The 13279-nt window shown below is 66.9% G+C and overlaps 1 protein-coding gene across 5 annotated transcripts in view; it reads left to right on the forward strand.

Annotated features, from left to right (window-relative positions):
• NACC2 (NACC family member 2) overlaps positions 1-13279 on the forward strand; it is a 70954-nt gene that overhangs the window by 31666 nt on the left and 26009 nt on the right. The window contains exons 2-3 of one of the 5 annotated variants that reach the window (XM_053204381.1): positions 6726-7153; positions 7484-7658. In XM_053204381.1, coding sequence (XP_053060356.1) covers positions 6788-7153; positions 7484-7658 — 541 coding nt within the window. In that variant the 5' untranslated portion in view covers positions 6726-6787. Of the gene's footprint in view, positions 1-4636; positions 5342-6725; positions 7659-13279 lie in introns of those variants that run through there. The other 4 variants (XM_053204382.1, XM_053204383.1, XM_027051774.2 and 1 more) reach the window with 4 other exon arrangements.

Below are 13279 nucleotides of genomic sequence, written 5' to 3' on the forward strand. Positions count from 1 at the left end.
GCGGGCACACGGTAGGTGCGGTGGGTGCATGTTGGGGGCTGCGGGGAGGGGCTCCCGGCAGCCGAGACCCCACCCTGGAGCCCCGGTCCTCGAGGGGTGACTGGCCCTTCCATTAGCAGCGAGGCCCCGAGGCCCCAACTGGCGGGTGCCTCACCCAGCCCCTGGGGACCTGGCACGCCCAGCTGGCGGCCGTGCTGTGCTGGCAACCGACACCTCGACCCTTGAAGGGTCGCCCTCCCCGGCGAGGCCAGAGGTGCTCGGCACAGCCAGAGCACTGCCGGGCGTGGGGTGTAAGTGAGCCTTCGCTCCCGCAGGCCGGTAACCGGAGCCTGCGCTGTAATTGGAAAGCTCCCTCCCCGCCCTCCCTTAACAGCCCAGACGCACACAGCAGGCGCGGCCCTGGTGCCCCCCGCGCTCACGTGTGCGCGCTGACTCACGGGCTAACTTGCCTGCCTCCCGGTGAGGCACTGTCCTGGGTCTGCGGCCTGCCCCGCCCCTACCAAACTCGGAGCACCTTGACTTTCAGGAGGTGTCCCCGTTGCTGAGCCGGGAGAACCCCGGATGGCAGGGCTTGGCGGCCTGGCCGAGGGGCTGCCCCGGGGACGGGCCTGGTGCTCGCTCGGGGCAGGGGAAGCAGGGAGGCAGAAGGGGCTCCTTTGTTTCCTGGGGCACCTGCCTCCCCGCCTCCCTGCCACGGGCGTATTTGATAGCTGTGCGTTTGCCGAGGCCCAGACCTCTTATTAGATTGGAAGAATTAAATCCTGCCCAATGATCTTATTTAATTTCATTTATCATTTATCTCGCCTCTCCTTCCTGGGCTGGTGGTGACCCTACAGAAGGTAGCCGCTGCATTGTCCCACCTCAGGAAGCTCCTCGGGATCTGGGGGGCTGGTGGGGGGGGGCTTCTGACAAGGACCCCCAGACCTTGCAGCCATACCTGCGTAGGGTCCTGGGGAGGAGGCACCCCTGCTTGGAATGCCCATCCTTCTCTGGTCCTCTGGGCTCCCAAGAGAAGTCCTCGGCGTGTTCCCAGTACCTGTTGGAGCCCCTGCTTCCCCAGGTGCACCTGGAGCCCTGCGTGGCCGGCCTTGGCCTGGCTGCAGCCGAGAACCTGTGCCCCGTCTGCATCCTGCCCAGGCCCTGGGGCGCACACCCTGCGGCCAGTCCCTCGGTACCTGTGTGGGCACCTGTCTGCGGCTCCTGGGGCCAGTACCCTCACCCCCTTCTTGTTGGGCTCCTTCCCTGTGCACCTGCTGGCCGCGCTGCCCGTGGGGGGCCGGGAGGAGCCCTGGGTGACCACCTGTGACCGTGGGTCCTAGATCCTGGCTCTCCCCGAAGGAGGGTCTGCGGTGAAGAGACCCACCTCCTCGCTACCCACATTTTCTCATTCTGGGGGGAGGTCGTGGAGTCTGAATGGGGTGGGGGCCCCCGAGGCTGGCACAGCTGGACTCTGGCTTCGGGATTTCCCAAAGTGGGTTCTGTCCTGAAGGTCGTTAGGAGGGGGCGGGGTTCCATGGTGCAGTGGCTTTGAGGATGGCCAGAGTGAGCACAGTTAGAAATTTCTGCCGTTCCTTCTGGCTCTTCAGAACCTTCAGTAATAGGCCAGTGGGCATGGCGAGTCTCGCTGTGGCGGGGGAAACCGAGGCGTGGAAGGGGAAAGGCGGTCTTGGTGGGGCTGGTGCCCGCTGCCCTCGGCCCACTCGGGTCCCGGCCCCTCCTCTCTGGCCACCGCACAGGGTCGGCCCTTGACCTGCCCTGCTTTGACGGGTCTAGGCACGTAAACCAAGCCTTTATTTGATTCTTGTCTCCTAAAGTTCAGCTTTGTTCTTGTCCCGGCCAAGGCTTCTAAGAAAGCAATCTAAAACCAGCTCTTGTAGGGCTGTCCTGGGCTGGGCCGTGGGATGGCAGCCTGGCCTGTGCAGGTGGCCTGAGGACACACGTCCCCCGGGACCCGCTGGCCTCATCACCTTCCAGAGGAGGAATGGTCCCCTCTCCGGGCCAGCGGTCTGGCCCCCAGCCCTGGGGCACAGGTGTGGGTGGGGATGGGCTGGGGGCTGACGGAGGCACCCATCTGGACCACCGCCTCCTGTCCCAGTCACCGCAGGTAACGGCATTGTGATGCAGGTTACTGGGGCATAGAGCATGCCACGTTCGCCGTCCGCCTCGACCCTGTAGTGACCGTCAAAGCGTAAACCTGACCCCCAGGGGACAGATGAGCGTCCCAGATGTGGTGCCATTTGCTTGAGGCCACAGGACACGGATAGGAGAGCAGCAGGGCCGGGCTTGTGGGAGGCGGGGGGGGGGGTGGGGGGAGGGCATTGCCTGGTGGGACCCAGGATTGCAGCCCTGCTGACCAGCCAGGACCTGATGCTTGGAGGGACAGGCTCCGAGGGCCTCTTGGTGTCCCTGCCCTCAGTTTGGGACCTGGCCACTGGCTGGCCCAGCCCCAGGCCACTGGGGCCCTCTGGGCACCGATGCACAGTGTACCTTTGCTGGCCAGGCTGACTCACCCCTCTCACGGCCCTAGAGCCCTCATCTGGCTCAGGGGACCCCATCTTGCTCTCCAGGAGACTCCTGGCAGTGGGTGCTGTGGGTCTGTGAAGGGGCCATTTGGAGGGCCCCTCTCCTCTGTGGTGTATTGCTGGCCAGCACAGCCCCACTCTTGTGGCCCTCCCTGGCGTGCCCAGCATTGGGCTAAATGTCCACCAGGCAGTGGGCAGACCCCCCCCCCCGCTGCCCCCCCCCCCCCCCCCGCCCCGACCTTGCTCAGGTCAAGAGACACCCTTGGCAGGCTTCTCTGAGGAGGTGACAACAGGTCTGTTCCAGGCAGGGCCGGGACGCAGCACAGCCAGCGATGGGGACGGGGGGATTGCTCCTGCAGAACCGGTGGAGGCTGCGTATGCTGGGCCCTGGGGCCCAAGGCCAGCACCCAGGCCAGGAGTGGCCCTGCCCCGCCCCCCATCACGGGTCCCGCCATCCTTTGGCCTCTGGGTGGCCCTCTGTTTCCCTATGTCGGCTCTGCCGGTGCCCCGGTCTGCTTTCTTTTGTGGCCGGGGGGCACGTGGGGGGTTGTGCCCCCAGCCCCCTCATCTTGGGGCCAGTGGGCTCCTCCTAGGCCCCAAGACAAGGAGGCTGCCAGGACAGCACAGTCCGGTCGGGAGGCCTGACGTGGCTCCTGGCGGGGGCGACCCTGGGTCTGTCCTTCTGGGTCTGGATGCCGGCGAGGCTGTCCCACCGCCCCCCGGGGTTGTGCGGACCCAGGCGTCCGCGTGGACCCCCAGGCAGCTTCCCCAGGGCAGCGGGGCCAGGCTGTGCGGAGCGCGAGGCCCTTGCCCTGAGGCCTGTCTGCTGTTGACCGGGCCACCCGCGCCGCCCCCTCCCCCGGACTTGCTGCTTCGACACCCTCCAGGTAGAGGAGAGCGAGGGCCCAGGGTCCGGACTGGCTCCATCGCCAGGGGGACGAGGGCCAAGTCCCCCGTCGGAGCAGCGAGTGGGGACCATTTCTGCCGACGCTCCAAGCTCAGCGCTCACGTGGCCGCCACGCCGAGTCGCCATCCGTCCCACGGAGGAGCCCGGCAGCCCCTGCTGCTGGGAGGCCTCCCCACACCTGTATTTCTTCCTGTGCCGTTCCTCCCGCAGCGTTTTATCTGCTGTGGGAAGCTGAGCCCGCCGCATGTGAGCGCGGACGCGCCAGATGGCCCTTTCTCTCCCTCCGGACATGCCGCTGCCGTGGAGGGGGCGGTGGGAGGGCCGCCGCCTGTGCCCCGGCCCCTCCCGCTCCGGCCGCCAGGGTTAGGTTCTCGGTGGTGGCAGCCGTGCCGTCACCCGTCTCGACCGTCTTCCTTTTTGCAGGCTGTGTGTGTTCTTCCCAGGGCCACGGTTGGGGGCGAGAGGGGAGACCGAGGCAGGGCGGGCCAGTGGTTTGCCACAGGCGGGGGTGTGGGCCTGGAACAGGACGGGCCGTGTGCACAGCACAGCCTCCCCTCCCAAGGGAGGCCCAGGGGAGGAGCCCAGCCTCCTTCACACGGGCACCCTTGCAGGTGGTGGCTTTGCTGCCCGGCTGCTGGGAGGGGCCCCCTCGGCCTGGCCCAGCTGCACTCACAGAGTTGTTCTTCTTGAAAAGACCCGCATGGGGGCTTGGGGTACAGGGTGACTTTCCTGGGTGAGTGGGATGGGGTGTAGGGCTGCACAAGCAGGCCCTTATGCTTCCGGACCCCAGGGAGAAGTAGGGAGGCGAGCAGGGGCCACTGCGGAGCCCTGTGGGGGCACTGGGGGAGGCTGGGCCTCGTCCTCGTCCCTCCTTCCCTGTCTCTGGGCCTCTTCTCCCTCCTTTGCTTTCCTTCCTGCCTCCTGTTCCCATCACCTGCCCCTCTTTCCTCCCGGGCTCCCCACCTTCACCCTCTGCCCTGCCTGTGCCACCCCGTCGCCCCCCTTCCTCCTTGCCTCCCCGCCCTCTACGCCCCCCTGTGCCCCCACACCCTCATCCTCCTGTCCCCGGCTCCCTGCCCCCTCGTCCCCCACCCCCTCTCCCCTGTCCCTTTATCCCCCCTGCTCCCTCATCCCCCACCGCCTGACCCCCCAGCCCCCACGACCCCAGCCCTCCGCCCCCCCTCATCCCCCACCCCCCTGTCCCCTTATCTCTCTACCCCTTTGTCCCCCACCCCCTTGGCCCCCCGCCCTCCCTCCCTGGCAGAGTTGGTGGCTGTGCCAGCCCTGCAGACTGTTTGGAATACTTTAAATGCTTTGACACTCGGGCTGTGCTGGATGGCAGGACGGCAGTTTACTGGGTGATTCACATGCAGAGCCGCACCATGAATCTCGGCGCTCAGTTGCCGTGGCACCACGGAGCGTTTCTCCGCGTACAGTACAGTATTTCTGCCATCTTTGTTTGCATTGTGGTGAGTCATCAAAGTCTGTCTTGTACCAACACCCGGAGCCGTGCATTCCTCTGGCACCAACACTCCACTGTTTTTAAAGCCGGGGCTGGAGCTGGCATTTACTTGGGCTCCCAAGTCAAAGGCCGCTATTCATTCCCGAGAGCTGCCTGAATGTCCGTCTGCATCCGGCCTCTTCATTTAGATGCTGTGCGCTGCCCCGGAGAGCCGGGCTGGGTACAGCTGAGCTGCGGCCGCCGAGCCCAGCGCCGAGACTCTCTGCCCTGCTCCTCCTCCTCCTCCTCCTCCTCCTCCTCCTCCTCCTCCTCCTCCTCCTCTCCCGGCTCCTCGCGCCCTCCCCACCCCAAGGGCTCCCGCTCTGTTTGCTGCATTCCCGGAGCAGCTGGCGAGCCTGCCCCTGCCAGGCGGAGCGGGCACTGCCGGGCCACCGGCGGCAGCCGCCAAAGGTAGGTCTCCCCCGCCGGCCGGTGCCACGGCCGACCGACCGGCAACTTCTCCGCAGCGGGGGCACTGCGGGCCCTCCCCCCGCGGCCACCCATCTGCCCAACTCCTGTCGCCGGGGTCCGGGCGCTCCGCCCTCCCTCCGCCCTCCCTCCTCCGGCCGCCCGGCGCCTCTGCGGCCGCCTGCACTTTCCTCCCTCGGGACAGAGCGGCCCTTTGTGCGGGCGCCGCTGTGCAGAGTTGGGCCGGCGCCTTCTCCACCCGTCCGTGCCCGGCTTCTCCGAATCTTCTCTGAATCGGGCGTCAGATCAACCTCGCTGGAGCCCCGGCCCCCGGCCCCTGGGGCGCCCGAGGAGGCAGTGGCATCCCAAGCCCTTGCCGGTCCCTCCCCTCCACTCCTCCCCGACTCCCCCCCTGACCCCTTTAGTCACCTGGGCTGGGGCCGAGCCAGCAGGGATTGGCCGGCACGGGGAGCTGGGGGACCAGGAGGGCAGGCAGGTGGGGTTGCGACAGACTCCCGACCGACCGCTGGTCCAGCCGGGTCCCTGACAGGCGCTGGCGGCCTGGGGAGCCGGCCCCGGGGGAGGGGCGGGGGTGGCCAGCCACTGACTTCTGGCTTCAGCTCACTCCCCTGGGCGCCCCCACCCCCACCCCTTGCCCGCCTCTGCAGGGGGACGAGGGGCCAGCATCTCAGCCAGTGGGGTGGGACTCCCCCCTTGTGGGCCCTCCGTGTGGCTGCTCTGAGGGAAAAGAGGAAAAACAAACCAGAAACCAAGAGCCTCCGAGAGACCCCCTGCGAGACCCCCCTCGCTCTGGGCTCCAGCCCCTCCGAGGGGCAGGGCTGTGAGGGGTCCTTTGCTGCTAACTTTTTCTTGGGGAGAAGAGTTTGCAGACGCAGCCCGCCGCCCTCACCCCTCCCAGCCGCCGCGGGTGGCAGTGCCCTGCTCTGTGTTCTGTCCTCTATCCACCCCGTCCTCCCCTGAGTGCAGGCCTCTGTTTGCATTCCTGGCTTCTGCTGAGACGGGGCGTCCCGGGCCCCGAGGGCTCAGGCGCTCTCCTGGGGGTGGGCTCTGGGAGCCACGCAAGGAGCGGGGGGTGTGGGGGGGGGGCGTCCCCCTCCCCCTTGCCCCCCCCCCCCCCCCCCGGCTGGAACACGGCTGTGCGGCTCTGAGTCCCGTGCCGCGCTGGCTGCAGGCCCAGCCAGGGTCCTGCCGTGAGGAGCTCGGGCCCCAGGACCTCCCCTGGGTGGCTCTGCTGGAGCGGGGCCGGGGCTGGGACCGCGGCGGAGGAGGGCGCAGCGGCCGAGTGCCTTTCCGTACCCTTGGCTGGCGGGCCCTGGCCGTCCGGGGAGCCTGACCCGCGTGTCCCCGCGCCCTCTCTCCCCCACAGATGTGCCCCGCTCGGGCGCTCCCGTGCTGAGTGTGAGGCGAGCCCTCTAGCGCCTGCCCGCCATGTCTCAGCTGCTGCACATCGAGATCCCCAACTTCGGGAGCACGGTGCTCGGCTGCCTCAACGAGCAGCGCCTGCTGGGCCTCTACTGCGATGTGTCCATCGTGGTCAAGGGCCAGGCTTTCAAGGCCCACCGGGCCGTCCTGGCCGCCAGCAGCCTGTACTTCCGCGACCTGTTCAGCGGCAACAGTAAGAGCGCCTTCGAGCTGCCGGGCACTGTGCCTCCCGCCTGCTTCCAGCAGATTCTGTCCTTCTGCTACACGGGCAGGCTGACCATGGCGGCCAGCGAGCAGCTCGTGGTCATGTACACGGCCGGCTTCCTGCAGATCCAGCACATCGTGGAGCGCGGCACGGACCTCATGTTCAAGGTGAGCTCGCCCCACTGCGACTCGCAGACCGCCATGATCGAGGACGCCAGCTCCGAGCCCCAGAGCCCCTGCAACCAGCTGCAGCCGGCCGCCCCCGCAGCCCCCCCCTACGTCGTGTCCCCCTCCGTGCCCATCCCGCTGCTGACCCGCGTGAAGCACGAAGCCACGGAGCTGCCGCCGGCTGCCGGCCCGGGCCTGGCCCCCAAGCGCCCGCTGGAGACGGGGCCCCGGGATGGCGCCGCGGTGGCGGCGGGCGCGGCCCCCCTCAAGCTGCCCCGGGTCTCCTACTACGGGGTGCCCAGCCTGGCCACCCTCATCCCCAGCATCCAGCAGGTGCCCTACTCCCAGGGGGAGCGGACCAGTCCGGGGGCCAGCAGTCTGCCCACCACCGACAGCCCCACCTCGTACCACAACGAGGAGGACGAGGAAGACGACGAGGCCTATGACACCATGGCGGAGGAGCAGTACGGCCAGATGTACATCAAGGCCACCGGCAGCTACGCAGGTAACGCGCCGCGGGGGACCGCCGGGGCCCGTGCGGGTGCAGAGGGAAGCCCGCCCCCTGCCCCGTGGGCCCTCACAGCCTGGCTGTGACCCCTCGGGGAGACCGCCGCGCCGGGCCGGGCCGGATGGGCTGGAGGGCACGACCTAGGTCAGCCTCTCATGGCCTTAGCTGAGGCCTTGACAGCCGATGCCACGTGAGATGGGAGCCGCGGGAAAGCCGAGAGACCACCCACTGGAAGCTGCCGTCCAGCACGTGGGATGGGGCTTGGTCTCCCGCTCGTCAGACGAGGAGACCGAGGGCCTCAGCGGACCAGGGACCTGGCTGAGGGCTCACAGAATACTGTGCGCGCCGCCTGCTCGAGGCCCGAGCGGCCCCGTCAGCAAAGTGCCAGACGCTGTTGGAGGCCCCAGCAGGCCCGTCTGCATTACCTTTGACCTCAGCCGGCCCCCCCACCCGTGTGGTGTCACCTGCCCCGTGACTCTCAGTGAGGCCAGAGACTCCCTTGTAACGCATCTCATTTGTCACCACCTCCCTGGGTCCGCCACCAAGGGCCAGGCCAGAAAGTGCTTGTTGAGCTGAGTGAGATACGTCCCCCCAAGTTACTCGTGGGGTGCTCCCCCACTGGGGACCCGTGCGTCTGAGGTGCCCTAACTCAGCATGGCGTGACAGACCGTATCACATCCCTGGAGACTCTTTGGGGTTTGTTGGGCGGAGGGTCTGGTATTTGGGGCCCCGGATCGGGTGTCTACCTGCCTTCCGTGTTCCCCGAAAACTGGCCGTGTGCCTGGGCTCGCTGCCTGCTAATTTGCATGCAGGGCCCGTGGTACCAGCGGGAAGTGGCGATGTAGAACCGGGGCCCCGAGGGACCGCGTGGTGGCTCTTTCCTCCCCTCTGTTCCCCCACGTCCTGGTCCCTGATGGGGCAAACGCTGCTCCCCCCACCAGCCTCCCCCTCCACTTCCAGGCAGGCACTTGTTGATCAGTGCTGGGTGGGGGGGGGGGGGGCAGTCCCGCCCAGCTAGGGCCCTTGGGACGGCCGTTCCCCCAGGGCAGCCGAGGACTGGACAGTCTGGCCAAGCCGGGTTCCTCTTAGCACCGTGGAAAGCAGGGAAGCACCGCCCTCGGCACCCCCCTGCCCCCTACCTGCCCCCTACAGGGGCTGTGGGTGGATGGTTGTTCCCTAGAAGTCATTACTTTTTTTAAGTGCACGTTGTTACGTTTGCATGAATCCCACAGGACGCTAGTGCAAAGACCACCTTGACCTGGAAACCTGCAAGCTCGGCTCGGCCCTTCAGAGGGCCGCTGGGCCCAGGCCTTAGGGGGATCTCCGGGAACCTGCCCGGTGTGCGGTGCCCTCTGCCCACGGCCAACAGCCACCCAGGGGGCCGTGTGAGGGCCGTGTGGAGCCCCAGAGCCAGCCACAGGGAGCTGGAATCTGCCAAGGGTCCCGGGGCGGGGGCTGTGTGCTGGTGGCCCACAGTGGTACCCCACGGAGGAGATGGCCCAGCCTCCAAATGTGGCCATTGGCCTTGGCAGGTTTGGGGTAGGAAGAAATAAGACGAGGCCTTGGCATCTCTGGGTGCAGGTACTCTGAGACGGCCCGTCTGAGTACACCTGACCTTCCGGCCTGATGAGCCTGGAGCCCTGTCTCCACCTGGACGGCAGTGGCCTACCTGTGTCCTTGGCTTTTCCAAGGAGCCAATGGGACAGTGGCCCTGGAACGGCCAGGGTAGGGATTGGGGGGCCGGGCCGCCCCACTGCCTCGACTCTGACCCGGCCGTCTCACCAGTCCCCCCACCCCCACCCCTAGCTCTCAGACAAGATGCCAGGGGCACAGGCCTGGCCCAGGGCAGTGTGCCTACAGGGGTCTCCCGTGCCTTGGGTGACAGGAGGGAGTCCGGCGGCCATCAGAGCCCTTTGCCCCCGTCTCCCTGGGGGCTGTTGGCAGGAGAATGGGGTGCTGGGAAGCTGGGAAACAGAAAGGGACGGTGGGCAGAGGTGGGCCGGGCACGGGACCAGCCCTGCCTCCAGTCGGCCCGGGGCGCTGCAGTCTGGGTTTTCTCCTCAGTGAGACCATAAGTGGGGCAGGGGGGGGTGGGGGGGTGTGATTTCTTGGTTAAAATCTAGGTTATTGGCAGTGACGTCGCTGGCATCACCGGCCGCTGGGAAGACGGTTGCGGGGGAGGGGGCGATGGGGGCAAGCAGGCAGAGATGGGGGCCTGTCCCCCAAGGCTGGCTGCCCCTTGCGTGCTGGCTGCCTGTACCCCGGGCTCCCTCTTCGCCCTGGCTTGGCCTGGTTGGGGGACATCCTCACAGCCCCTCGGGCGGCCGGACAGCCTGCTGCCCCCAGTCCGGGGTCCGGACGGGGGCGGGGCGGGGCCATCGAGAGCTGGTGGGATCGGGGATGTCCCAGAGTGCATGCCTGCCACATACGGACACTTGGGAGTCCGTTCTTCCCGGCCTCACTTTCCCCACCTGCCAAGGGAGAGGTGGCCTTCCTGCCTTCCGAGTCCCGCGTTCTCGTCCGCGGGGCGGGCACACCACAGCTGACTTCCTAGTCCCCGAAGACACTGGGTTGGTCTTCTGATCTGTTGCTCTTAGGACTGACTGATGCGCCACGAGGGTCCTGAGGGGGGTGGGACCCTCCTGGCCGTGGGGCCCTCTCCCCACGTCAGGGCCCGCTGGGTCCCTCCTGCTGGCTGGGGGAGGGTCTCCTCCGGGGCTCAGGAAACCCCTGCTCCAGCTCTAGGTGCTCGAAGGCCCCTGGGGTCTGCACGCCTGCTTGCCATGCTGGGAGCGAGGGGCTGCCCCCGTCAGGGCGGCGGGGTCGGGGGGATAGGTGCTGGTTCCAGGGTGAGCAGGGCACCGAGGGCACCCCAGTGCAGTAAGGGGTCTGCTCTCGCGGCCTCTACTTGGCCACACTCCTTGGGCACGTCTGTACCCACGGGCAGACGGGGAGACAGGCAGGCAGCAAACAGGACCTCGAACAACTAATCTTGGCTGGGGTCCCCGTGAGGCAGGACGGGCTGCCCCCTGGCCCCAGGGAGCGAGGCTCGGTGGTGGGGAGAGTGAGCTGCCCAGGGGGGTGGGGAGGGCTCCCTCTCCCATCGCTGCCACTTCTGCGGGAGGAGCGTGGGTGGCCGGGAGGAGCCACCTTCGGGGCCGCCGCCCCGGGACCGGGCTTCCCGTGGCGCCTTCCGCCGCGGGCCCAGCCCCTCCTCTGCGCGGGCAGATGTTTGATCGTTGTTGGCAGACGCCGTTCCCTGTGGATGAGACAAAGGCACTCCTCGGCACTTACACTCTAGCCAGGCATGTCCACGTTAGGGGCCCCGCGGGGCGCTGTGCCGGGATGGGACAGGTGGCCGCGGGCTGGTGGCCCTGCCTGGGCTCGCCCTCTCTTCCCCTCTGCGGGCTGGCTGGCTCCTCCGGGTCTGCCCGCTGTCCCGGCCCCCGGACACGGGACAGACACTGGCGGTGCTTGGGATCGGGTCCTGTCTCCCCCGCCTCGAGCAGAAGCTGCAGACGACTCCTGTGAGCCCTAGAAGGACGCAGAGCGTGTGCGCCCTGCCCCGGACCAGGCCCTGGTCAGTGCCACCATGGCCTGTGGTACCCTTGTGTCCTGCTCACCCCAGAACCAGCACCGCCCCGCCGCCCCCGACCCTACCTCCCTGACTAGGGCAGCCCCTCGCTCCCAGCATGGCAGCAGACAGGCAGACCCCTAGCCTGTTGGGGGGCTGCTCCCCCCTGCAGCCCAGCTGCCCCTTGAGGGTCCCGCGGGGAACGGGGAAGGCTAGGTCTGTCGTGCGAATCCCAATCCTAAGCACCCCTCACCGCCTCCTGACCTGGGCCCAGGGTGTCTACGCTGATGGATCCCCGCCCAACTGCTGGGAGGGCCCCGGGAGCAGTGGGTGCGTTTTGTCCCTGGCCTGGTCGGGGTGGGGGGTGGGGGGGGTCCCTCCCTTTGGAGGCAGCAGTCAGGGCACGCGAGGGAGGCGCGGGCCCCAGCGTGCCTGTCCCACACGTGCCCAGGGAGCTGGCCCCGGGCTGTTCTGAGGTTCCGGGGGTGGCCTCCCCGGCTCCCTGGCCCTCAGCTTCTCCTGTCTCAGGCACAGGGACAGGGCATTTCTGTGCAGTGTCACGTGTGGCCCCCAAACCCCGGGAGACCCTGAGGTGCCCTCTTACGTCTGAGTGACTGAGGTCTGACGTCCGTGCCTCCCCAGAAGGGGCGTGAGATGCACCCGCTTGAGTCTTGGGCTGTGGCACCAGAGCACGGTCAGACGGAGGACGCTGCTGTCACCCGCCCGCCCCAGGCAGCCCTGGATCTGCTGTCACTCGGGATGTGTTTACCGGTCCTAGAACATCAGGTGGGCATGGTCGTGCGCTGCGTCCTTGCATCTGCCTCTCTCCGCAGAATTCGGGTGAGACTCCGTCTGTGCTCCCGGGTCAGGCCCACCTTTCCCTCCCCTTGTTGGGTGGTTATTCCAAGTGTTTGCACACAGTGAAATGTACCGATTCCAAGTGTACAGGCGATGACTCTGGGGGCTGTAATCAGTCGAGTACCAGAGTCACGGTCAAGATCAGATCAGTCTGCCTCCCCTCAAATGTCTCCGGGTCCTCCCGCCCCAGCCCTGGCCCCCTGCGGCCTCCCCACCGGCTTCCTGTCCTTGTCGATTTGCCTTTTGCACAATCTTTTAAGTGGCATCGTTCAGAACGCAGTCCTTTCTTCTCACTCACCGTATTTCGTGGCCTGTCCACGTGGTGCCAGGTGTCGGTCCTCCTAGTCCTAGGCCGTGGACGCGGCCACCAGTGGCCAGTGCGTGGGTGGCTTCGGGGGACAGGAGCTGTTGTCATCTTGCTGCTGTGAACGTCCGCGTGCAGGTGGCGCTGCTGGGTCACGGGAGAGGCACGTGTCCACGCTGCCACACGCTCACTGGTCTCCTGAGAGTTGATTTGTGTCCTGAGCGGCGACGCGGGTTTTTGCCTGGATTGGACATGTGTCGTGCTGCATCGGTTAACTTTCTAACGCGGAGCCACCCTCGCAGCCCCGGGATGGAACCCACGTGGCGTGGCGTTTATGCCGCGCTCGGTTCAGTTTGCTGACGTTTTCTCGGGGGTTTCTGCGCCCGTGTGCGTGGCGGGCAATCACCTGTAGTGCTCTTAGGATGGTCTCGGGGATCAGGAGAACGCGAACCTTCTCTTCCCTTCTGTAGTTTTTGAGAGTTTGTGTAAGTTTGATGTGATTTCTTTCTTGCGCGTTTGATAGAACATATCCACCCGTGAAGCCTCTTGGCTCTGCGGGTTTTTATTGTTGTTAATTGTGGGAGTTTTTAGTGGTAAATTCTGTTCCTTTAGGTACAGAACGAATCGATTTCCCTTTCCTCGTGCTCCAGCCGTGGCGGTTTGTGTGTTTCCTGGAGCTCATGCGCTTGTGAAGGCTGCTCTGACACGATCCCTGCGGCCACGCCGGCTCCCGTGTCTGGTGCGCGCGGGGCAGGGGAGGGGGGGTGCATGCTTACACACAGCACGGGGTCGACGTTGCGGGTTCATCCGGTCCAACTTGAGGCTCTTCACACTGGGAATGAGACTTGACGGAGGTGGGTTCGCACCTGCCGTCTTTCCATC

The sequence above is a fragment of the Acinonyx jubatus genome, chromosome D4 (assembly GCF_027475565.1).
Source record: "Acinonyx jubatus isolate Ajub_Pintada_27869175 chromosome D4, VMU_Ajub_asm_v1.0, whole genome shotgun sequence".
In the NCBI taxonomy this organism is placed as follows: domain Eukaryota; kingdom Metazoa; phylum Chordata; class Mammalia; order Carnivora; family Felidae; genus Acinonyx; species Acinonyx jubatus.